Source organism: Camellia sinensis, chromosome 9, assembly GCF_055761805.1.
Source record: "Camellia sinensis isolate YWXY chromosome 9, ASM5576180v1, whole genome shotgun sequence".
In the NCBI taxonomy this organism is placed as follows: Eukaryota; Viridiplantae; Streptophyta; class Magnoliopsida; order Ericales; family Theaceae; genus Camellia; species Camellia sinensis.
The window spans coordinates 18,880,273-18,906,552 of record NC_138969.1 but is presented as its reverse complement, the minus strand read 5'-3'; the positions used below and the strand labels follow the sequence as shown (position 1 = coordinate 18,906,552).

At 34.1% G+C, this 26,280-nt stretch overlaps 2 protein-coding genes across 2 annotated transcripts; one reads left to right on the top strand and one right to left on the bottom strand.

Moving 5' to 3' along the window:
• Positions 1-786: 786 nt before the first annotated feature.
• On the bottom strand, positions 787-1,572 carry LOC145799270 (uncharacterized). The gene has a single exon (XM_082888816.1). The coding sequence runs from the start codon at positions 1,570-1,572 to the stop codon at positions 787-789; it is 786 nt and encodes a 261-aa protein (XP_082744942.1).
• A 13,519-nt stretch (positions 1,573-15,091) lies between these two features.
• On the top strand, positions 15,092-17,092 carry LOC114258462 (berberine bridge enzyme-like 8). The gene has a single exon (XM_028198410.2). It carries the CDS (start codon positions 15,234-15,236, stop codon positions 16,881-16,883), a length of 1,650 nt encoding a protein of 549 aa, XP_028054211.2. The 5' UTR covers positions 15,092-15,233; the 3' UTR covers positions 16,884-17,092.
• Positions 17,093-26,280: the final 9,188 nt, after the last annotated feature.

Below are 26,280 nucleotides of genomic sequence, written 5' to 3'. Positions count from 1 at the left end.
TGTTCTTCTGAGTTAGTTGAATCAAAGGTGATGCTATTTTCAAGAAATCTTGTACGAAATGTCGGTAATAGCTAGCTAGACCCAAGAAACTTCGAATTTCTGACACATTAGTAGGTCGCAACCAGTCCACGATTGCTGTAACTTTTTGGGGGTCAACCGAGATACTATCTTTGTTGATGACATGACTGAGGAAGTGTACACTAGTGATCCATAATTAGCATTTCTTCAACTTGGCATAATGTTTGTAATCACGTAGTATTTGGAGAATCATTCGCAAGTGTTGTTCATGGGCCTCTGGTGACTTGGAGTATATGAGGATATCGTTAATGAAGACGATGAAGAACTTATCAAGATAGGGTTTGAACACTCGGTTCATGAGGTCCATGAAAGCTGCTGGAGCATTTGTGATGCCAAATGGCATAATGAGAAACTTGTAGTGCCCGTAACAGGTTCTAAAGGCAATATTTTCGATACTTTCCGTTATGAATTTTAGTTGATGGCAGCCAGAACGCAAGTCAATTTTCGAGAATACTTGGGAGCCTTGTAGTTGATTGAACAAGTCATCGATTCATGGCAGCGGGTATTGATTCTTGATGGTGACTTTGTTCAACTCTCGGTAATCAACACATAACCTCATCGTGCCATCTTTTTCTTTACGAATAGTACTGGAGCTCCCTAGGGTGAGGTACTAGATTGAATGAAACGTTTGTCCAGGAGTTCCTGGAGTTGAGTCTTCAATTCTTTTAATTCCGTCATTGACACGCAGTAAGAGGCTTTTGATACTAGTTAGGTACCAGGTTGAGTTTCAATGGTGAATTTGATTTCCCAGTCAACCGGAGTACCAGGTAGATCTTCAAGAAAAACATCCGAGAATTCTCGTACTACGAGGATTGCATCAACGGTGGAGGCCTCTTTTTGTGTATCGATCACATAACAAACATAACTACCACAACCCTTTCTTAGAAGTCGTTGGGTTGTCATAGAGGATATAATACAGGGAGGGTTGGAAACTCCAATCGCATCAAAGACAAGCTCGGGTTGGTTTGGTAACCTAAGGAAGACCTTTTTGGCTTTATAATCAATAGAGGCGTGGTTGGCAGCCAGCCAATCCATACTTAAGATCACATCAAAGTTCCTAATGCGGAGGGGAATTAAGTCTACGTATAAGGTTTTGCCTTTTAGGAATTTAGCACAAGATTTGTATATATCAGCACTAAAGGCAAAATTACCAGAAAGAAAAGACACAAACAATATATATCCTAAAGGTTTGGGTGTTGATACCAGTTTTTCAGCAAAGTGTGGTGCAACAAAAGAATGAGTTGACCCAGAGTCAATGAGGACATGAGCTAAATGACCACAGACAGAAAGTGTACCTGACATAACGTTTTCGGTAACTTCTGGTTTTCCAGGTACCAAGGCAAAAGCCCTTCCTTGGCGTTTTTGGTCCTTCCTCTTTCCTCCAAGTCTTGCAAGTTTTCCGACTGGGCCAGAGGAGCTGGCTCGATGATTGGTCAGCTTTGGACAATCTCTTAACAAGTGGCCAACTTGACCGCATTTAAAGCATGCTCCCATGTCTCAATGGCATTGTCCCCAATGAGCCTTTCCACAAGTAGGACAAGTTGGAATAGTGCTACCTCGGGGGTTGGTAGGACCTTGATTGCCTGAACTGGTTGTACCCGTATTTACCTTTTTGGGAGGCGCAACACCGGGTCTTCTGTTGTCTCTTTTCCATAATCGTTTCTTTTGGCTTGGTTCCCCGAAACACGAGGCTTTAATTCCCTTTTTTGCAATGTATGCTCGGTTTACCACTTCTGCATAGGTTAGCAGTTTCAAAACCTCAAGCCTATCTTTGATTTCAACATCCAATCCTGCTTCGAATTTTCTTTCTTTTCGAGCTTCGGTGGGGATGACATATGTAGCAAACCGAGCGAGTTATGTAAACTTGCTCTCGTATTCAGCCACCATCATGGTTCCTTACTTTAGATGTATGAATTCCGACGCCTTCTGTTACCGCAACGAATCTGGGAAGTATTTTGCATAGAACACTTCCAAGAATCTTGCCTAAGTCACAATTTCTTCTTTCTCTAGGGTGAGAAACCACCATTCCTGTGCATTATCTTTAAAGATGAAAGTGGCGAAAGTAACCTTCTGTCTTTTAGTACAGGGTAAGACGCAAAAGGTCTTTTCCATGTCTTTAACCCAAGTGTCTGCTACCATTGGGTCTGGGCCACCGATAAATGTGGTAGGTTTCAGATCCTGGAACTGTTTTATGGTAACCATCTCTTCTCGCCGTTTCGGCATCCCATTATTGATGTTAGTCTATAAGGCTTGCAAAAAGCTAGTAACCGCTCTTTCCATGATTCTTTCCATCGATTCAGTGCCACTGACTAATGACTCTCTTCCGTTACCATTATTGGCCATTCTACAAAGTAATAAACAAGGAATTACATCCATAACGCAGCTTATATATAAGCATATATAACGCAATATATATATATAAAATACTAAATTTATTATTTTTACAATTAATATTACATCCTTGTTCAAAAGTCAAAATATGTTAGTTTCTCATCCCTGTGGTACAACAAAAATAAAATCAAATCAAATAAAAAACAAAAAAAATGGATTAGAACACATCATGGTTAGCGTACAAAAAAGGTTTTCCTTCACCAAATCTAGAGTGATGAGTCAAATGACTCAAACGACCACGGGAAGTAATGTTGCATAAAAAGCTCAAATTCTCATCCTAACTGGACCACACCAAAATACATCCACGCTGCCTAGACTGTGAAAATGGGGACGGACTGTATGTATCTCAAAAATGCTTGATCAACAATCCAATCAGGTGTCTCGATATATGATAGGTCATTACTAAAATCAACATTTTGAATATTAATAATTTTTAACAAGTTTGGGGTAGTGATAAAAATATAGTCCTCGGGGTACACATTTTCCCTTCTTGTCACAAAATCTAGGGGCAAAGGGTCTACGATGTAGTGTGGGCAGTCATATCCCAGGGCAATGCCGAGGACACGAGTGGGTCCGAGAAAGCGTCCGCGTGTATAGGCACGGCTCTGCCTCCAAAGTAAGTATGGGACATCAGTGGGATCAGTCTGTATATAGATTAGCTGACCCATCAATTGGGCAAGGCCTGGATACAGTCTCCTAATTATATCCTCCGAGTCTCCCCATCCTTTAGGTAAGGTGGGGGCGGGGTGCTCTGTTAAAATGTCTTCCAAATTAATAGCCCCAAGCTCCTTCCAAAATGCCTCATCAAGATTAATCTCGGACATTCCTACATCACCAGAATAAATGTGAGATTTTACATAAAAGGACTAACGTCACAGGTTATGTAGTTCTAGGTGTATATGCATACATATATATTTTTGTTAAAATCGTTGCTCTGATACCACCTTTGTCATGACCCAATCCCAGGGGCTTAGGGCTAGAATCGCAACTTACTAATTTATTTGTAGCAATTTAAATGGCGCAGGCGAAGGCAAATAAAAATAATTAAACAGAAAATTAATTCATTTTACTATTTTAATAAGAAAAAATATATTTATAAGGCTTCCATTTATTTATGTTTTTATTATGCATCGACCGGCCCTTAGTAAAAAATAAAAATAAAAAAAAATGAAAGGAAGAAAAATAAAATAAAATAAAATAATGAATCAATATCAATTCTTGTTCAGGTTCCATTACATGAGGTTATGGGTCTTCCTTACATCTCGTCACCTGAAAGAGTAACAGCTATAAGCACACAGCAGAGTGAGAAATATTATGCCAAGAGTATAGGGAACACAAAATCATCATGGATAGTTAGTTAAGCTAAAACATTTATGTAACTTAATTTGAATAAACAAATTATTCAAAGTGGCAGAAATTAAAAATTATAGTAAGTCAAAACATACGTAAAATGTATTATGGTGACTAAAAATTATAAATTATATTATATTATACCTCCAATTAATATATTTTAAAATTTTGACTAAAAATTCTTATTTCAAGAATCTCCTCTCATAAGGAAGAGTCTCATTGAAAGTTTGAGAAGATTATGAAAGTCTATTCCTATTTATAGGAAAAGATTTTTCAAAGAGAACCTACAAAATTCTATGTGGGATTCAATCAAATTATTTGAAACATATTGATTGGAGGGAGAGTTGAAAATTTCATTTCCCTCCAAAATTAAATCTAGCATTCAATCAATTTATTTGGAGGAAATGTTTAAAAAATTTAATTTCTTTAAAATAAGTGACTTTTTTTAATCAATTATGACTTTATTAAATATTATTAATAAATACTATGCAACAATTTTTATTTTTATTTGATTATATATATATTTTTTTATTTATTTATAATTTATAATTATATATTTTAATTATATAATATTAATTATGACGTCACGGTTCGACCGCTTTGACCTGACAGTTGAACCGGTGACCCGTCCACCCGGTCCCTTTTTCGATTCGCTCACCGGTCTGGTTTTGAAAACATTGGTTACAAGAGTGACAGTTAGAACAGAGGTCAATGGATCCATGACAAACAGAGGATTACAAAGTGGCCAAACAGAGGCCAATGGTTATTTATGTCCCCCAAGGCATGGGACTCCCATGGTGGTACTTACAAAACATAATTGCTTATAAGGTCATAGTCAAATACTTTCGCAAATCTAAACAAATATATCCATGGGTTTCATTTTAAATGAATAGAGTTCAGAAATTAATCCACGTAATTGAAATATTAATATAATTTATAAAGCATAATTGTATAAAATAAATTATAGTAAGTTAAAATATACGTAAAATATATTATAGTGACTCAAGGTATAATATAACCCACCTTAAGATTGAGTCTTACTATTTCCTTCCTATTTTTTTCCTATCTTTTCGAGACTCCCTCCTATACAGTACCTTCGCTGATTTTCCTTCATTTTAGTATCTTCAATTTTGCTGCTTTGGCTTGCTTATATACACAAGGCCCGTATCTTCACCATAATGACTAGATCAAAATTATACAGGTGGTGTAATCCTCCAAGGCCACCTTTCATCCTAATAGATTCACACAAATTTGTCATCTTGTTTAGATAACTATCCTATTATTATTATTATTATTATTATTATTGTTATTATTATTACTTTTATGTTTATTCGTTTCTATTTATTTATTTAACTTTTGGTGTCATATATGTTATTTATTTTTAATATATTGTCACATACTACCATAATTATATATATATATATAACTATAAATATTTATGTGGTATTTCATTAAACTTTCAGGGTATCACACCAGCCATTTGTATTCATTGTGACAGCCAATCAACGATTGGACGGGCACAGAGTAATAAGTATAATGGAAAGTATATACATATTCGTCATAGATATAATTGCATACGACAACTATCCTCGAACAGACTTGTCACCTTAGACTATGTAAAATCTCAAGACAACATTGCGGATTCGCTAACCAAAGAGTTAAATCGAGTATTAGTAGAGAAGTCATCAAAAGATATGAGGTTAAGGCCTTTAGTGTAAGGTGTTACAGGAATGAAACCCAACCTAGTTGACTGGAGATCCCAAGATCTAAATTCAATGGGACAACCTAACTGTGTGTAACGGTGGTATGTCACTGAGGAGATTAAACCTCTAGCCATTCCTTTTATCAATGATACTTGCAAATGTAGAGATTAAGCCGAGCTTTTAATGACTATAGTGTGTTAAGCTGTTGAGATGAGTATAGCAGGATACTCAAGTAGAGTCACCTATGTGAGTGTGAAGTGGGGCCGCTTCTATAAGAATTGACAGGGCCTAATTATTTAAACCACTCACAAAACTAGGCTAGTGTTCCAAGGCCAAACCGGATACAACAGTGAAAATAGAACGATGGTTGGAGTAATTCCTGTGTGAGGTCTGTTGTCTTGATTTACATAAACAGCAGAACAGTTCAAGACTTTGTGTTCACTGGACAGCTAGTAAATCTGATAGACTTCACTATGAGGGGTTTAAAGCTAGAAACTACCTTTTTCGATGCCGAGGTTATTTCGTTGCACTCTATCCGAGTCTTTGTTGTTAAGCGTTGTTCGTTTGTTGTTATTCGGTAAATTTTTATTTATGTAGGGGATTGTTGGAAAAATAATAATTTTTTGGTGACTTTAATGCAATATTAAAGTGGGTGCCAATCCTCAATTGAGGTGGAGTAAAGTGAGTTTAGATTCTTTGTAATGAAATATTTACACCACAAAAAGAATGACGAAAAACCATTAAGGTTTGAATGAGAAATTAACTTATTAAGTTGGCCTCATGATAGAGGTGTTGGGGAAATGTGTAAAACCTTCTATCCCATATTGATTGCAAAGGAGAGCATTGATGGGTATTTAAATCCCATTTTTTGCTTAAGGTTATGAGCCCTTTAGGGCATCCAAATTTTTTAAAGGAAGGAAGTTATGGATGCTTCAAGGATGGACTTGGGCCAAGGCTATGGTCTAAGTTGGTTACGCAGAAATTACCACACGTGCATACGCGCTGTCCGCCTACCTGGACCGGACCAGACCGGCTTGGGTCCGTGGTCCATGATTCATAGATCGTGGTTCTTAGATCTTGGGCTTGGGGTTAGGGTTGCTAGAATGTATGTGGGGGTTGGGCTTGTCCCATCCATTTTAATCTTTTTGAGCCAAGCCAGATGTGTGGGCTGTAGGAATGTATACACAAAACCTATGTGTATAATAGAGTTGATAACTCTTCTATTCATGATGGATTTATGCAATACAAAATTAATTTTTGCATTTGTGAGGGGCTCTAATTGTTGGAGCCTTTTTCTCTCTCCCTCCATGTGTATAAAAGGAGACCCTTCTCCTTCATTCTTTGGACCCAGAATTTTGGTTTTTGTCTTCAAAAGTTTCTCCCATTTTATATTCTTCCTAGTGAGAGTGTGCTGTCATAGTTCTGTTCGTCAAAACTACTTAGTCGGTGTATTGTTGTAGCTAGTCCAACTGTCGTATCTTAGGAAACAGACATCGGACAACCTCCAGCACCCAACCAGTAAGGCGACGAATCTGTTTTAAAGACACTGTCTAGAACAGACTTTGGTTTGTTTCCTTTTACTAGTTTTATTTTATTATAAATTTTTGTAAATTCCACCATGTTCTAGTTCTGGAATTTTCAATTGTTTGTTCAACATGAATCTATTTGTTTTATGTTATTCTACAATTTATGCAACAATTTTATAGTTGAATAGATGAGTGTGTAGAATGTGAGAAAAGAGAGGAGAGAGCAGAGAAGAGAGAAAAAAAGTAATTAATTGATTTATTAATAAATAAAAAAAGAATGAGAGAGGAGTGTGAAAAAATAATTTTAAAAAAAGTTTTAAAATTTATTAATCAAATATGTTTTTTTAATTTTTTGATCCAAATGTTAATTTAAAAATTAAACCAAACACTATCAAAATTTTGCAATATTTTTTTTATACCTTTCAAAACACGTACGTTATGAACAATATTTTAAACAATTTTAGCATATATAAGATTTTCTATGATCATATATCGAAAACTTTATCAATAAAATCACGGATTTTTCATATTTTTTTGCAACTATCAACATAATAATGTGGTGTTTTGAAAAGTGGGTAAAGAGTTAATTTTTTGATTTTTTTAAATTTATTTTTTTTTTTATGAGTAAAAAATGTGAGAGATGATATGATTTAAAATGGATAAAAAATTAAAAACCGATTTTTTTTTTTTTTTTTTTTTCCTTTTATTTCTCAAAAACCCCATTGTCTATATATAAATTTATACACTAGAAGTCGGTGATTTCGATGATGACATTTTTTGGTATGTTTAAATATTTTTCACATGTGTATATGTTATCGTGTGAAATTGAAAGCCAAGAACATTAATACAATGAATTAAGATCACGCAGGGTTATTTTGAAAAATGATTAAAAATTAGTTTTTAAATTTTTTTTTTAAAATGTATAAAAAAATATAAAGATGATATGACTTAAAAAGTCAAAAAATCAAAAATTGACTTTAATCAACTTGTCAAAATAGGCCACAAGCAGATAAAAGACAATGACTCTATTTGTAAAAAAAAATTTAAGTTAAAAGTTGATAATTAAAAAATAAAAATTTAAAATATTTATTTATTAATTTTTAAATATTTAATTTTTTAATTTTTTTTAAAAATTATTTATACCTAATAAATTATAAATAAAAATTTTATCAAATATTTTGACACATACTTCTAAGAACATCTCCAATGGATGGTTAAATCAGCTGCTAAAGCCATAATATAGCAGCATAGGCAATCTTAGCTTCTTTAATGGCATGCTATAACAGTTGCCAAATTTGGCAACTACCAAATCATGTGCCAAATTTGGCAGCTACTTTGGCCAAATCTGCCAAGTCACCCAAAATTAAACTATTTTCTTCCTTCCCTCCTTCCTTTTCAGTTGGAATTTTCCAAAATACTTGAAGTTTTTTATAAAAGAAATGAAATTCACCATGTCGTTAAACAGAAATCATCACAAATTAATCAGAATGAACAAGAATTTTAGCAAATTCATCAATATCAATATTCACAAATTCATCAAGAATTTCAGCAAATTCATACCAAATTCATCAATATCAATTTCTCCAATATTCCAATATTCACAAATTCTCCAATATCAATATTCACAAATTCATTAAGAAAAATACCTGGATTTGAAAGTCGAATTTACACTAATTTCTCTAATATTCATCTTCTTCAGAAAGCCAAATTAAAGTACTGTGACCATTGAGGTTGGAGAAGAGGGTTGAAGATGGGGGCTACGGCTTCGAAGGATTGGTGGATGTGGAGGGTTAGGGCTTCGAGGGTTAGGGATAGGTGGATGATCTGGTGGTGGTTCTGGAGAAGGAGAGAGAGAGAGAGAGAGAGAGAGAGAGAGAGAGAGAGAGAGAGAGAGAGAGAACTTCGGGTGAGAGAAGATGGGGGGTGGATGAGAGAAGGTTGATTCGAAGATGAAGATGAGAGAGTTTCATCGATCCGAAGATGAAAATGAGAGAAAGTCTCATCGATCTGAAAATCATTGATCCGAAGCTCTCTCTCTCTGATCTTCACTGATCCGAGAAGCAGGGGGAGAGAGAAGGCGAGAACCAGTCGTTGATTAATGGGCAGAAGTGTTTTGAAGTGATCTTCACTGATCCGAAGTGTTTCGAAGCTCTCTCTCTCTCTGATCTTCTCTGAAGTTTATCCGAAGTGTGCTATTTTGTTCAATGAGCAAAGACACAGAGATGAGAGGATAGAGACACACAGACACATGATTGATCTCAGCCGTTGATTAATAACAATCCAACAGCTAAGATCCAAGTGTGCTACTTTATTCATTAAAAATAAATAAAAATTAAATAAAAACATAAGTGAAACATATCCACAACGGATATAAACGGTCATATTTTTATGTTAAAATGGCTATAAAAAAGCGGTTCTTTTTTTTTTCTTCTATAAATACAAACCTTCTCTTCTCTCTTTTTACTCAATTTCATTTCACAACAAACTTTCTAAATTACATTTTTATTTATATTTTCTTTACACAATCGGTATAGAAGGTTCATCAAAAATAAAGAGAGGAAAATCATTCACCATTGCTGAAGATATGGCACTTTGTAAAGCTTGGTGTCACATTTCTGAAGACCCAATTGTTGGCAATTCACAATATTATACTCACTTTTGGGGGAAAATTTATGAAAATTATTGCTCCCTTCAGAATGATCAGTTAAGAACACAAGTTTCTATCCAATCTCGATAGGGTACAATTATGAAATGTTCTAACAAATTTCGTGGATATTTAGCGCAAGTCGAAAATCTACACCCAAGTGGAATGTCTCAAGTTGATCTAGTAAGATTTCATCTTCATTTATTACGTTAGTTTTTTTTTTTATTTTATTTCGTCTCCTATAAAAATTAAATAATTACTTAATTTAATATTTTATTGATACAGATGCTTCAAGCAAAACTTTTATACCATCAAGATGAAAAGAAACATTTTGCTTTTGAACATTGTTAGTCAATCTTGCAAAACAATATCAAGTGGCAAGATCTAGCTCCTGCGAATACAGTGAAGTCAAGGATACATACACCGGTTTCCCCTGATTCAGTCCCCGATTCTCCTATGGATAATTGCATTTCTTTTGAAGATGACACCAGTCCAAGTGTTGGTAACAATCCAATTGTCGATGAGGGCAGTGTCTCTGCAAGGGGTAAAAGGCCTATGGGTAGGAAAGCTTCAAAAGAATTATTTCAGAAAAATCAAATGGTTGAAGTTGAAGTCCAAAAAATGAGCATACAATTGGAGACATTTAACCAACACCTTACTGAGAAGGAAAAGAAAAAAGATGAATGAGAAGAAAAAAGGATTCAAGCACTGCAGGAAATGAAAGAACTTGAGATCAGAAAAGAAGAACATGAGATAATGACTACGGATATTTTTCTTTTGGACCCTCAGACAAAAGCATATTACACAATGCGAAAAAATGAGACTTTCGCCAAGTGGTCCTCAAATGTCAGCAGCCCAAATTGCTATTTCCCTATGCCTCTTGATGAATAATTACAGGATAATGTATTTTTAAATTTAGCAATGTCATTTAATTTTTAATTTGGATGGTTGTTGGTGGTTGGTTGTTGGTTGTTGGTGGGTAATTGGTGATTGTTTATTTTTTATGTGTAGTTTAAAAAAATTATTAAATATGTAGGTGCCGTTTGGTAACACTTACGTTTTCAGTTTTCTTCTTATATTTACAAAAATTTTAAAAACTCCAATAAAAACTTGTTTGATAAAATTTTTGATTTATAAATCAGTGGTCTTAGTTTATAAATTTGGCCAAAAAATAAAAACACAAAAAATGTGTTTCCATTTTGAGTTTTTAGTTTTTTTTTTTTCTTTTTACCACCCAACACTAGCCACCACCCGCCACAATTTTCCACCACTGTCGTTCGTCACCACTGTCCACCACCACCTGTCACTACCACTCACCACCCACCTGCCACCACCACCCACCCACCAGCCACCAGCCACCACTCACCACCACTCCCCTGCCATCCACTCGCCACCACCACCCATCCCTCGCCGCCGCCACCACCACCACCACCATCACCACCACCACCCACCTATCATCCAACCGCCACTACCATCCACCGCCTGCCACCTACTTGCCACCACCACTCACCACCTACCTACCACCACTATCCACCACCCGCTGCCACCACCACCACCACCCACCTACCACCACCACCCACCACTACTCACTCGCTACCACCTACCACCCGCCACCGTCACCCACCCACCTACCATCACCACCACCCGCCACCTACCCGCCACCACCCACTACCACCCGCCATCTGCCACCACCCACCCACCACCCACCTGCCACCACCACCCGCCATCTGCCACCCACCCGCCACCACCACCACCCACTCGCTACCACCCACCACCCGCCACCGTCACCCATCCACCCACCATCACCACCTACCACCCACCATCCGCCACCTACTTGCCACCACCATCTGCCACCTACCTGCCACCACCATCCACCACCTGCCACCACCACCACCCACCACCCACCATCGCCACCACCACCACCACCACTCACTCGCTACCACCCACTACCTGCCACCACCACCCACCACCTACCCGCTACCACCCGCCATCCGCCACCCACCTGTCACCACTACCCGCCACCACCACCACCACCCACCACTCGCCACCGTCACCCACCCACCCACCACCACAACCCGCCTGCAACCACCCACCACCACCAGCTACCCACCACCCACCATCACCACTTTTCACCACCGTCTTCCGTCGCCACTTACTACCACTTGCCATTTCTCACTCTTTTTTATATTTTTAAATTTTTTTAAACATTTTGTCAATTACCAAACGCTTTTGTAGTTTATGTTTTTCTAAAAATAAACAGAAAATAAACAAAAATCAGTTTATAAAAATTTTGTAAATATAAACTGAAAACGTAAACGTTACCAAACACACCCGTAGTGATATGTTTTTTAGTGGGGTGAATTAATCAAACAAATTTTTTTTTTCAATTTTTTTATTTTTTATATTTATCTAGTTGGGAATAATATAAATATATAATTTTTTTAACAAACAGGTAAAAAAATGTCACAAAAGACAAAAAATAAATAAAAATAAAATCACAAAAAAATCATATCCAAACAACACCTACAAATTTAAAAGAAAAGTTGATTAAAATTATTAAAAATAACAAATGATCATTTAAACACCATTACTATAATTTGACAAAATAATACTATTTATTATTAAATTATAACAATAACAATAATATTACAGTAATAATAATTAGAGATGCTCTGAAATAATGTAAGCTACATACAGACAGCCCAATACAGCATGCTTTGTCTTTGGTCCAGAAAATGCACATGGGGTGTTGTTGTCAAAATCATTGATAATTTAAGTAGTCACTTTGGAGAAAAATTATTAGAGGATAGAGGGCCATTAGGTAGTCATGTTTTTGACCAATCATAAATTTTTATTTATTTTTATGTTTTTAATTAATTAATATAAAATTATCAATTTTACTTTCTTTAATTAAAATACATATAAAATATCCATGACTCTGCCTATAACTAACCAATTACTTTTTTTTTTTTTCTTTCGACAATACTACGTAACTCAAATTTTATGGTTCAAAAGTAGTTCAAATGGCAAAACGACGTTGTTTTGAGTACAGAACAACATAAAAATGACCAAAATGATGTCGTTTTGACCATTTAAACCATTTTTAAACCACAAAATTTGAGTTACGAGACATTTTCCTTTTTCTTTTTTTTTGGGAATAATTTCTCTTTTGGAGCTCTCAAAATTGCAAAAACATCCCTACCGACACAGCCACTGACACAGCTACTGACAAGACATCAACAATCAATGCATTCATACGAGGGAAAATATCGATGCAGCGGGTATGAGAAAATTAATTACAAAATATTAATAATTAGGATAAATACACCTGATTTTTATTTAAAATAAAATTTTCTTTCACGTTTAAAAAAATTACATTCTTTTCTCAAAATTTTTAATTTCATTATAAATTATTCTTTAAATTACTAATATTATGTCTTAAAATTTTCTAAACGGCTATTTTATCTTTTTTTTACAATTTATTTTTCTATAATCATGATTTCATTCAATAAATTTTTACCATTAAATTTTATTTGAACATATTCTTATTAAGTTATGATATACAAACATAAATTTTATATAAAATTTTAAAATATAATGATATAACTTAATGGTAACATTACACTTTAAAACAAAAACATACCATAAACATAATTTAATTTATAATAACATCACTATCACAATATTTTTATGATATTTTTTGTATAAATTTTTATATATAAATCAAAATTTTCATTTTTATTTTCACCATCATTTTTCTTTCTCGTCTATTCACCCACATTGATTACAGTATTACCTAACACCGTCATTCACATTTAGGCCAAGTTTGACATGTTTGAAAAAAGATAAAAAGTCAAAAAGTCACTATTCTATTTAAGTCACATCATCTTATTTAAGTCACATCACCTCTCTAACATATCACTTCAAACCCAACCCAAACCCAACCCATATTTCATAAAAAGTCAAAAAGTACAATTATTTAGTCTTCCCAAACTAGGCCTTATTACAGTATTACTGAATTTTCAAATATATATATATATATATTGTATTTGGTGAATTTAAAAAAAATGAAAAAATATTATACTTCTTAAGTATATCTAAATTGGGTGTATCTAAAAAATAAAATAAAAATTACTTAAAATATTAAAAAAATTAGTACAAATAAAAAAAAACACAAAAAGTATTTAAAAAAACTCAATTTTTTGTGTGAGTTAAATTAAAAAAAGATGATTGTTATTTCCCTTGAAATGATATGAACAAGATGTCAACATTATTTCATTATTTTATATGTATAAAGGTTAAAAGAAAAATATATCATTTTAATCTGACAGAAGGTAAGTGTAATTTTTCAAATGTGAAAGAGGATCTATATTAAATAGAAACCTCAGAAGGTGTCAGTGTAATTTATCCTAATAATTATAATTATAATTTTCTTCATTAGTACATAATAATTTTTAAAAGTTATCACTGAAAAGTAATTTTCCTTTATATTATCACCAATTCACTGTATAAATTTGGAGGAATTACATGTAAGTGAGAAAAAGAAAAGAAAAAAATTACCAATACATAAGGGTGCAAGTGACACTTACAACCTTTTATTTGTAGCCCACTATACTATACGCTTGCACCTCTCATGTGTTCGTAATTTTTTTTTTCTATTTCCTACCTACATATAATTCTCATATAAATTTTGATAGCAAATTAAGATTCACATTAATAATCTAATCTAATAATTGTTTTGTCGGGTGATTTGGGATGATTTAAATAAGTGTATATTTTGAATTTTTATGAAATATGAGTTGTGTATGGGTTGGGTTTGAAGTGACGTAGTAGAGAGGTGATGTGACTTAAATAGGATAATAATTTTTTGACTTTTTTAGATTATGACAAACGAAGCCGCATGACATGGCTTACGTAATATTCTAAATTAATTATATCAATAATTAAAATTTAAATATATTTGAATTTTGTTGAGAAAAAAAGCAATCATTGTATAATAGAGAGTTGTGAGCAGAAATTTGGATTTAAAAAAAAAAAAAAATCCCTTCTTACATTTTGTGAAAAAAAAAAAATTCTTTTACATTTCATAAGAAATTGTTAGTCTAACTAATAAATTAATTTGGATTATATTTAGCTTTCATTATTTTCTAAGAAGTTCGAAAAGTTGACTTTTTTTAGTTGGTTATTTAGATTTTTTACTATTTTCATCTGGCTAAAATATTTATATTTAAAAAGTTAATTTTTTTAAATTAATTTAATAAATATAAAAAAAATAAAATAATTAGTTATTCTAATATTTTTATCTTTTAATGAGTTGTTTTAACTTACATAACTTTCCAAACGCTTCTAAAATTATCTATTTAAACAAACATATAAAAAATTATTTTTTTTTTTTTTATTTTTTTATATTATTTATCTAATTAAACTGAGCCTTTTGGAAGCTTTATGGATCCTGGAAACTTTTCCTTTGTAGATTGTAACCCTCTAATATACCCATAAATTTTCTCATTACCCAAAAAAACCAAAACAAGCAAACAAACAATGGAGAAAACTTCATCACCATTACTACTATTTCATCATCATCTTCTTCTTTTTCTTGTTCTTCTTCTTCCTATTTCATCATGGGCAGCCATAGATTCAACAACCAACTATCAAACCTTCATTAAATGCCTATCAAACCACTCAACTCCACAACACCAAATCTCCTCCATAGTCTACACTTCCTCCAACCCATCTTATCCAACCGTCCTCCAATCCTACATCCGCAACCGCCGCTTCAACACCTCCTCCACCCCAAAACCGCTCCTCATCATCACCCCCCTCCTCCACTCCCACGTCCAGGCCGCAGTCCTCTGCTCCAAACTCACCAAAATCCAACTCAAAATCCGCAGCGGCGGCCACGATTTCGATGGCATCTCCTACACCTCCTCCGCCGCTGCCCCCTTCATCGTCCTCGACATGTTCAACCTCCGTTCCATCAACCTCGACACCACCACCAACACCGCCTGGGTCGAATCCGGAGCCACACTCGGCGAACTCTACTTCAAAATCGCATCCACCAGCAAAACCCACGGTTTCCCCGCCGGAGTTTGCCCCACCGTCGGCATCGGCGGACACATCGGCGGCGGCGGCTACGGCAACATGTTGAGAAAGTATGGCTTGTCGATCGATAATGTTGTTGATTGTCTAATCGTTGATGTTAATGGCCGGGTTTTGGATCGGAAAGCCATGGGTGAGGACTTGTTTTGGGCGGTGACTGGCGGCGGCGCCGCTAGCTTCGCTGTGGTTCTGTCGTATAAAATTAGGCTTGTTCCGGTGCCGGAAACTGTAACGGTTTTTCGGGTTGAGAAAACGTTGGATCAGAATGCAACAGAGCTTGTTCATCGATGGCAATTCGTTGCAGACAAGATCGATAATGGGTTGTTCATGAGGGTTCTGATACAACCAATTAGTAGTAGAACACAAAAGGGTGTGAAGACGATTCGAGCAACATTCATTTCAATGTTTCTTGGTAATTCAAAACAACTCATGACAGTGATGAACAGAGACTTTCCTGAACTGGGTTTGCAAAGACTGGATTGTATGGAAATGAGTTGGATTCAATCTGTGCTTTACTGGGCAAATTTCGACCCAAAGACATCCCCAAATGTCCTGATCGATCGAACCTACGCTGCTGATTTTCAAAAGAGAAAATCAGACTATGTTCAAACTCCGATTTCCAAAACTGGGTTAGAATCGATTTGGAAAAAGATGATCGAATTGGGAAAAACTGGATTCGTCTTCAACCCATATGGAGGGAGAATGAGTGAAATTCCGGCGGCGGCGACACCGTTCCCCCACCGTGCCGGAAACATATTCAAAATCCAGTACTCAGTGAGTTGGGAAGATGAAGGGGTTGAAGCATACAAGAACTATATGAGTCAAATCAGAGAGTTACACAGTTTCATGACTCCATTTGTGTCGAAGTCCCCTAGAGAAGCATTTCTATGCTACCGAGATCTTGATATTGGAATCACACACAATGGGAAGGACAGTTACAATGAAGGTAAAGTCTATGGGTTGATGTATTTTAAGGGTAATTTTGATAGGTTGGTGAGAGTGAAGACCATGGTTGATCCACAGAATTTATTCAGAAATGAACAGAGCATTCCTCCATTTCCAGCTAAGAGTAGGATCTACAGAAGAAAGTAGATATGGAGACGAGCTTGGTGTGTTACCATTTTAGTTTGTTGTTAATTGCTTTGCATTTGGTTATAATGGTAGGCATATTAAATTTTTCATCAAATAAATGATTAAAATGTCACACATGATATAAGATCGTAATTTTATGAGCTCTATATTTGTAAGATATTTAGTCACTTATTTAATAAAAAATTTAAAAATTGTAGTATTTTTTTTAAGGAGTTGTTTGGGATGACCTAAATAAGTATATTTTTTATCTTTTTACGAAAAGATATATAAAAAAATAGTAATGTGATGTGATGAAAAAAAAGATAAAAAAATAAAAAAATAAATTATTTTGTGTAGGTCAAATTTAACCTTACTACATCATTAATGTATGGTTTTAGTGTTCATCAAAATAATTGAACAATTAGTACAATACTTTTTTGTTTCATTTTTTATTATTTCATATCTTAGTAGTAACAACACTTTCTACTTTAGGATAAAAATATTCCCATACTATGGTTGTTTAGAAAATTGTTATTTTAGTAAGTTATTTTAATTTTTGATTACTTTAATATATTAAAATTCAGTAATAATTCAGATCTCACAAAACATCACCTCCACAACACCACTCATTTGTGATTGGTTTAAGTAAGAAAGAGAGAAAAAATACAAGCACATCATTGATTTACATCACTGTGGGGTGGTAGGCGTCTCCCCAAAAGGGAGTCCCAAACATTTTTCATTAAAATTTTTATTTTTGGAAATATAATTAGATTTTTTTATAATTAGATGTAATGTTTGTAAGAGAAAAAATAAAATAATTATAGATTTAATGTGATAAGACAAAATAAAATAATTTAATGTTTGTAAAAAAATAAAATAAAATAGATTTTTAATTTAATAAGACAAAATATCATATTCAACCAATAATCATTACATTTTTTTTCTCACAAAAAGTCAAAAAAATCAAAAAATACTTCTCAAATGAAATTTTTTAGTCCCAAATTAAAATAGACAAAAAAACCAACCTACTTCCTAAACGAATTCTTAATAGGATGGTTAAAATTATGTATTAAAAATAATACTTAATTTTATATATTAAATATTTGTTAATGGCTTTGTTTGGGAAGTAAGATTGAATTGAGTTTGGAGCCATTTTAGTTACAAAAAGATAAAATAGGCTTTTTAATTCAATAAGACAAAATATTAAATTCAATCCATAATCATTACATTATTTATCTCATAAAAAGTCAAAAAAATCAAAAGATTATTTCCAAACGAGACTTTTTAAACCCAAATTAAAATAACAGAAAAATCAAAAAGTTAAAAAACCAATCCAGTAACGAACCAGAATGAATTAGTACTTAGGGGTGGTTTGGGATAACCTGAGTACACTTTTTTTCTTTTTATCAAATATGAGTTAGGTATGAGTTAGATTTAAAGTGATATGATAAAAAAGTGATACGACTTAAATAGAATAGTAACTTTTTAATTTTTTTAGATTATGATAAACAAGTCCTTAGTGTAGCTGTTAAGTGAGTATAAAAACGAAAAATAAAAATAAAAATAAATCTGTTATTCCCACACCTTTCTCTCCTCTCCTTCTCTTGCTCTCTCTCCAAAATTAACCTCTCCACAATTAGCACGCAAGTTGACACTCTCACCGGAGGCAACAAATACAAAAAAGATTATTTTAGAAATGGTTTTACTTTGGTGATTTGAAAATTAACTATTTTAATTATTTTTTAATTTTAATAAAAAATGCATAAAAAATAAAATAATATAATAATTTATAATAGTTTTTTAACTAAAAATTTAATTCTCCAAATGGATCCTTAACTCGTTCAACATATAACAAGAGATTATTCATTTACATCATTTAGGGTTGGTTTGGGAAGTGGGTTGGCTTTTTGGCTTTTTGGCTTTTTTGGCTATTTTAGCCTGGGCTAAAAAGCTTGGTTTGGGAAGGGCTTTTTGGCTTTTTGGCTTTTTTAGCTTTTTTTGTGAGAGAAGAGTGTAATGATTATGGGTTGGATGTGATGTTTTGTTTTTTGTGACTAAAATAGCCTATTTTGTCTTTTGTGGCTAAAATAACCAAAAAAGCCCAAAACCTATGTTGCCAAACAGAGGCTTAGAATAAAATAAATAAAAGAGTTAAACCACAAAATACAATTTAATCGGAGCCACAATCATGTGTATTCTACAATAGCATAATTATTTATTAAACATAACATCACGTGATAACGGCTTATTTTGGGAAGATAGTAAAAAGTAATTTTCTAACTTTTAATTAAGTTTTTGATTTTTTTAGACAAATGATTTGGGAAGTTGATAAAAAGTAACTTTTGACTTTTTTGATTAATCTTTGTTTATAATGTCAAATCATAATAAAATGACCAAATTATTCTTATTTATTTAAAATATTTACAACTTCACCTATGTAATACATTTTGACCCATAAAGATAAAATTATAATTTTACCGTTGGCTAAAAATCAACTTCCCAAATAAAAAAAAATAAAAAATAAAAAAACCAACTTTCAACTTTGGTTACAAACCAAAAAAAAAAAAATGACTGCCAACTTCTCAAAATAGCCCACCATCACGTCATAAAAAATTTGGGGCTTGTCTTTTGGAACACAATTTATTGATCACAACAAGTGGACTTTCACAGCCGCCCAACTTTTTGACAACAAAACTAAAAAATAAAAGAAAAGAAATAAAAACAAAGAAAGAAAGAGATATTGAGTACTATCCTTTGGGATTGGCCCAAAAAACTGTTTTTTTTTTTCAGCCATTGACAGCTCCCCACGTGGGGATTGCCTCGGAGCTGGGATTTCCAGCATTCCGTTTTTATTAAAAAGGATATGATAATCTTGAGTACTATCACTCTATCACAAAAAATTATCATTGTGATTTTTTAAAAATTGTTGCACATCATTTTGATATGAAATTCAGTACAAAATTTTTATTAGTGAAATGTTTTTTTATTATATTTTTCTATCACTTGATGCGATATACTCACAATAAATAAAATTAATAATATTAAAGTTAAATTTATTACATTAAATAATAAATAATAAATAAAAATATGATATATTATGTTTGAATGTTAGAACAAGTGAAGTTTCTAAGTGACATAAGCTTTTTATCAATAGTGTTAGGAACACATAATATATAGATATGAGATATAAAAATTAAAAAAAAAAAATTCTTATTTATGATTGCTAACATATTCAATTTGTAGATGCAAAAATTGTACTTGTTCTTAAACTTTTTCTTTTGTTAGAAAAATTAGAAAAGGTATAGAACTAACGCTATGTTTAGTTGGGGATTTTTAAAAAAAAAATTAAAAGGAAAAATGAAAAGGAAAAGAGGTGTGAAATTAGATAAAATGTAGGTATATTTTAGGGAATTGAGATCCCTGCTGTGTAGCCAAATGGGCTCATTTCGGGCTTATTTTGATGATCCGAACCCTTCATATTTTAGAATACATCGAATAAAACATATTTGCGAAAAATCAAGTTAATCGCATCCGTTAACCTTTTCATCTACTCACATTTTTATTCATATTTATATTTTAAATCGCAACTGTCATTTATTTTTGTAGATATAAATGTTATTCGATGAAATGGTTAATGATATCCGATCAACTTAATTTTTTATAGGTATATTTTATCCAAAATGATTTGGATTATCAAAATGGGTCACAAAATAGACCCATTTGACAAACACAATAGTGTCTGCTTTGCCTCACAGCAGAGATCTCATATCTATATTTTATTCACATTTTACCTATTTTCTTTTCAAAATCTCTTCCTAAATCCCCATCCAAACACAACATTAGGGTTGGTTTGCAAAGTGCAAAAAAAAATTAATTTTTATTTATTATAAAAAGATATAAAAAAGTAAAAAGATAATATGACTCAAATAAATTAATAAAATAATAATATATATATATATATATATTAACAATTTTCAAAAGAGGCTATCCAACAAAAACAAAAATAATTGCTGTCAAGCAAATTGGAGAAATGTGCTAGATCTTAGTCAGTCAGTGTGAAAAGAATAAATACTGCTACTATTTAGCAATTGTTTTTGGCTATTTAGATTGCATCAAAAGTGTTTATGTTGACATTTGGACCACACATATTACTATTAGGGTAGTTTGCCAATTAACTTTCCGGTACTTTAAACTCAAAAATTAACACAAAAATAAAAAAATAAAAATACAAAAACTCAAAAATTAATCACAATTTTTGCATTTAAAAATTCTTTTAAAAAACAGTAGAGATATGCTAAAAATTCACACTTTAAGACCTACAAATTTACCTACAATGATATAACAAATGAGTTGGGTCTTACCATTAAGTGTTTTAACAAATCAAAATTGACACTTATTATACCACGGAAAATGTTTAAAACTCGCAAAAAAGTCTTACAATTTGGCCCACAATGATGTAACATGATATGTGTAAACTTTTGATTTGTTACACATCTAATGATATACGGCCCCAACTTCTTTACTTGTGGATCTAAAATTATGGGTTTCCAAGAGTTATTTTGTATCACATCATTGTGAATCAAATTATAAGAATTTTTTGCGGGTCTCAAACATTTTCTAAAAAGATAATCTAGCAAAGTGACCCGTTTAGGCCCAATATCTAACCCGAAGTTTTAAAGGGTACTAACGGGCTGGTCCTATTGATTAGACTTATTTATCTATAGGTCTTGCTTCTTTTTTAATTATCAATATCTGTAAAATATCATCAACTGATCTCATCCAACACATCAACCATAACACTACTGTCATGACCGTTATTACCAACAATTACCTCCGGTCACCGGCAATAACCTCCGACCTTTAGCGACTACCTCCAACCTCTAGTGGCCACCTCCGACCGCCATTTTTTACTACTGGCAATTACTTCTGAGTTCAGGCAAATTTTCAATAATATTTTTGTCACGTCCCAAACCCGCCCCCTATAGGTTTAGCACCGTAACTGGCCAGTAATCTGAGATTACCGAAGGCCTACTTAACAATAAAACAGTAATACAGAGTACAGGGGCTGGCGGAAGCCAAAATAGTAATTAAAAGATATCCAATGAGCTGTGACAGTCTGTATGCAAAAAGACTTTTCATAACATGTTCAGATTCAAACCATAACAGTATGTACATACATCATCATATACAGATATTCAGGTTAGGGACCAAATCCCTAACATAACAGTACAGTCCAGATACACATATCATTTAGTCTATACAGTGTTACAAAACCAGATACAAAAAAATGGGGAAAACTAAAACACCCCAAAAAGCCCTAGCTTGAAGGACTTGGAACCTCGCAGTGAGGCACGGTGGTTGGCTTTGACAAAACGGGAGCTTAGCCCGACACTCCTAGCAACGGTCTGGTGCCTGTACACCTACATATATATAAGCAGTGAGCTAAAGCCCAGTGAATAACATATGCGTAAAGAGGTTAAGAATGAATGTCATTTCAGTATTGAAAACAGTCAATTATCAGTATATCAGTCATTCAGCATGTGGCTCATATTTCATGCCATAACAATTATTCAGAAACTATAATAGTCATATGTGGTACATCCAATAGCAAAACAGTACAGTAGGTCTTAACAGACCGAGCAGTCAATGATGACCATCATATCAGTAAACAGTAGTGGTCCCAAACATGGGAACCGACAGAGATCTCTGTAACAGTAGCAATAACAGTTCAGTAACAGTAAATTGCTATGGATGCCATGAATACAGTTCACAAATAGGACTAACATTCATTCAGTAAACAGTGTCATTTCACAAAGTAGTACAATCATTTGTTCAGAAAATAATCTCAATTGAACATATCTTTACAACATTGTTACTCACAGAGTTCTAGGCTACAGATAAGCTAGTAGGCGTCCTCGGATGCCAACCCTACACAGTTACAGAACGAACACACACTAAGCTATATAGTTGGAAAATAATAACTTAATCCCTAATTTGTCTCGGTGTGGTTCTACATCAATATCCTCATTAAGATGTCTTAAACTAGGCCTAGGAATGCCTAAAATGAAATGAGGATGCAAAGATGTACTTTGAAACACTTTTCAAAATTTTCAAAAAACAGGGGTCTCGCTCGAGCGTGGCTTTCTACGCTCGAGCGGACATGCAGACAAAGGAGCTTCGCTTGAGCGTGACTTTTGTCACTCAAGCGGACTATAAGCTATAGTAAAAAATATTGGATGCACAAAAATCACGCTCGACAGGCGTTCGATCCACGCTTAAGCGTGAGACACAAGTCCTCGCTCGAGCGTGAACTCTCTCGCTCGAGCGGACTGTAAACACATGCAAAGTATTGGATACACGCATTTCACGCACGAGCGTCACTTTCTATGCTCGAGCAGACTGCATGTATTCAGGGTGTACGCTCGAGTGTGAAGTTCCTCGCTCGAGCATGGGTCCAAAATTTGGAATTTCCAGATTTGAACCTCAAGCTCAAAACCAACTTTTAATGCATCAAATTCGATCCTTTTGGGCCAATTTTCTGAAAAATACTTGTAAATTCATAGTATAACATGATTCAAAACTCAATTTTTAAAATCAAGGCCCAAAGGTGAGTCAATTAAACCCATTTTCAAACAAAACTTCAAGAACATGAAGTGTATGCAACATGCAAGAATTTAAACAACTTTAAAGCTTTAAATACTTATTCAAAAGAGTCAATTTCCTCAAGAACATGATAAATTCATGAACTATACTCAAATATGAACATGCATGTAACAATCTCTCTTGAAAACAACTTTAAAATGCTAGAGCATGTACATGCATGCATGGATTAAGCTTCAATTCAACATTTTTTAGACCAAAACTTGACTTAGATCACCAAACTCCCATGAACCATGCAAGACAATACATAAATACATCAATGAGAGGTTGAATGCTCTACCTTAAACCTTGGATTTCAAGTGTAGAAGCTCAACTATGCAATTTGCCTTCAAATCTCTTAATCTCCAAGCCAAAACAAGATAAAATCACTCTATTTCCTATCTCTCTCTCTCTCTAGTCGGCTAGCTCTAGATGGAAAAGGGTGAGATGGTGTTTGTAATGCAACAATTGAGTCCAAGTCAAAGTTGTAGGAAATGGCCACTTAATGACAAAAGGGTAAATAAGCCAACTAATGTAATTTATCAATAATTAATCTAATTTACTCATACCAAATCACATTTCAATTAAAACATTCCATAAAATCACATAAATTCTAATTAGCACAAAACACTAATCGATTTCTGGTTCGGCCGCCGATAAGGCCTTCAATTTGCAGTTTAAAACATAAAACATGAACAGATAATTTAGCAATCAAACAGATAGACATGCATTTAAACTAATACATTCAATCAATCAGTCAAAATTTTAGTCAATCAGTCATTAACATGCTTAATCATAGATTAGCACTAATCAGAGGTGAGGGTTGTCACAGTCTCCCCTCCTTAAAAAGAGTTTGATCCTCCGAACTCGAATTACCTTCATTCTTGGAAGAAAACATGATTCAGTGGGAACAGTTCAGGATATCTCTTGATCATATCGTCTTCCCTTTCCCAAGTGGCATACACGCCACCATGGTTTTGCCAATCAACTTTCACTAACGGAATTTCTTTATTCCTCAACTTCTTGATTCGTTTGTTCACAATCTGAATAGGTCGTTCTTCGTAAGTGTAGTCATCACTTAGCACTACACGGGTAGGCTCAATCACATGAAAGGGATCCCGGAGGTAATCCCTCAACATTGAAATATGGAACATGTTATGCATATGCTCCATTTCAGGAGGAAGCACTACTTGATACGCCACCGAATTGATTTTCTCAATAATCTCGTACGGTCCGACATATCTCGACGCTCGCTTACTTTTGACTCCAAAACGAGTCTGGCCTTTCATCGGTGTTACTTTTACAAAAACATGGTCACCTACTTCATACTCTCTGTCCCGCCTTTGGACATCCGCATAACTTTTCTGTCGGCTTTGTGCGGTTTTCAATCTCTGTTGAATCAGTTTCACCTTTTCAGTAGTTTCCTGTACAATCTCAGGCCCAAGCAAAGGCCCATCTCCAACTTCTGCCCAGCAAATCGGAGATTGACATTTTCTGCCATATAAAGCCTCGAAATGCGCCACACCAATGCTTGAATGAAAACTGTTGTTGTAGGCAAATTCAGCTAACGATAAATGGCTTTTCCAATTTCCTTGGAAATCCAGAACATACATTCTCAGTAAATCCTCCAGAGTCTGTATGGTTCTTTCTGACTGACCATCTGTCTAAGGATGGTATGCACTACTCAGTCTCAATTCAGTACTCAATGCTGTCTGCAAACTTTGCCAAAATCTCGATGTAAACTTCGAGTCCCTATCAGAAACAATGGACACAGGCACTCCATGCAATTTAACAATCTCATCAATATAGATTACAGCCAATTTGTCCGAATTAAAAATTGTTTTGACAGGTAAGAAATGAGCAGATTTAGTCAGTCTATCAACAATAACCCAAATTGAATCCATACCATTACTGGAGCGAGGTAAACCAACAATAAAATCCATAGTGATATGTTCTCATTTCCACTCCGGTATCGGTAATGGTTGCAGTAAACTTGCTGGTCGTTAATGTTCGGCTTTAACTTGTTGGCAATGAAGACATTTTGACACAAAGTCAGCAATCTCTTTCTTCATTCTCGGCTACCAGAAATTCAGTTTCAAGTCTTGGTACATTTTTGTATTTCCTGGATGGATAGATAGTTTTGAATTGTGGCCTTCTTGCAAAATTCTCCTTTTCAGTTTAGAATCGCTCAGTACACACAATCTTCCCTGAAATTTCAACGCATTATTCACAAATTTGAAATCTGACCTCAGTTTGAAGTCCCGTTCTTCGATGATCTTCCTCAAAAAGTCATCCTGTTGTTGTTTCTCTTTAATCTCTTCAATTAGTGCCGGTTGAGCAAAAATAGCGGCTATGGTTCCACATTATTCACGAAAAACAATCTCAACTTCAAGTCTTTCAAGGTCACATAACAATTCTTTTTGCCCGGTGAGTAAACATGCTAAATTTCCAATCGATTTCCGACTCAGTTCATCAGCAACGGTGTTAGCTTTTCCTGGATGGTACAAAATTTGTAGGTCATAGTCTTTTATCAATTCTAACCATCTCCGCTGCCTCATGTTCAGTTCTTTCTGTGTGAAGAAGTATTTCAAACTCTTGTGGTCTGTATACACCTCACATGTTGCCCCATAAAGGTAGTGACGCCAAATTTTTAGTGCAAACACCACTGCAGCTAGTTCTAAATCATGGGTCGGGTAGTTCTTTTCATGTGGTCTTAGTTGTCGGGAAGCATACGCAATCACTTTACCATTCTGCATTAAAACACATCCCAAACCCTTAT

Coding starts and splice junctions, on each gene's coding strand:
- LOC145799270 (XM_082888816.1), bottom strand. CDS start 1,572: ATGGGAGCATGCTTTAAATGCGGTCAAGTTGGCCACTTGTTAAGAGAT.
- LOC114258462 (XM_028198410.2), top strand. CDS start 15,234: ATGGAGAAAACTTCATCACCATTACTACTATTTCATCATCATCTTCTT.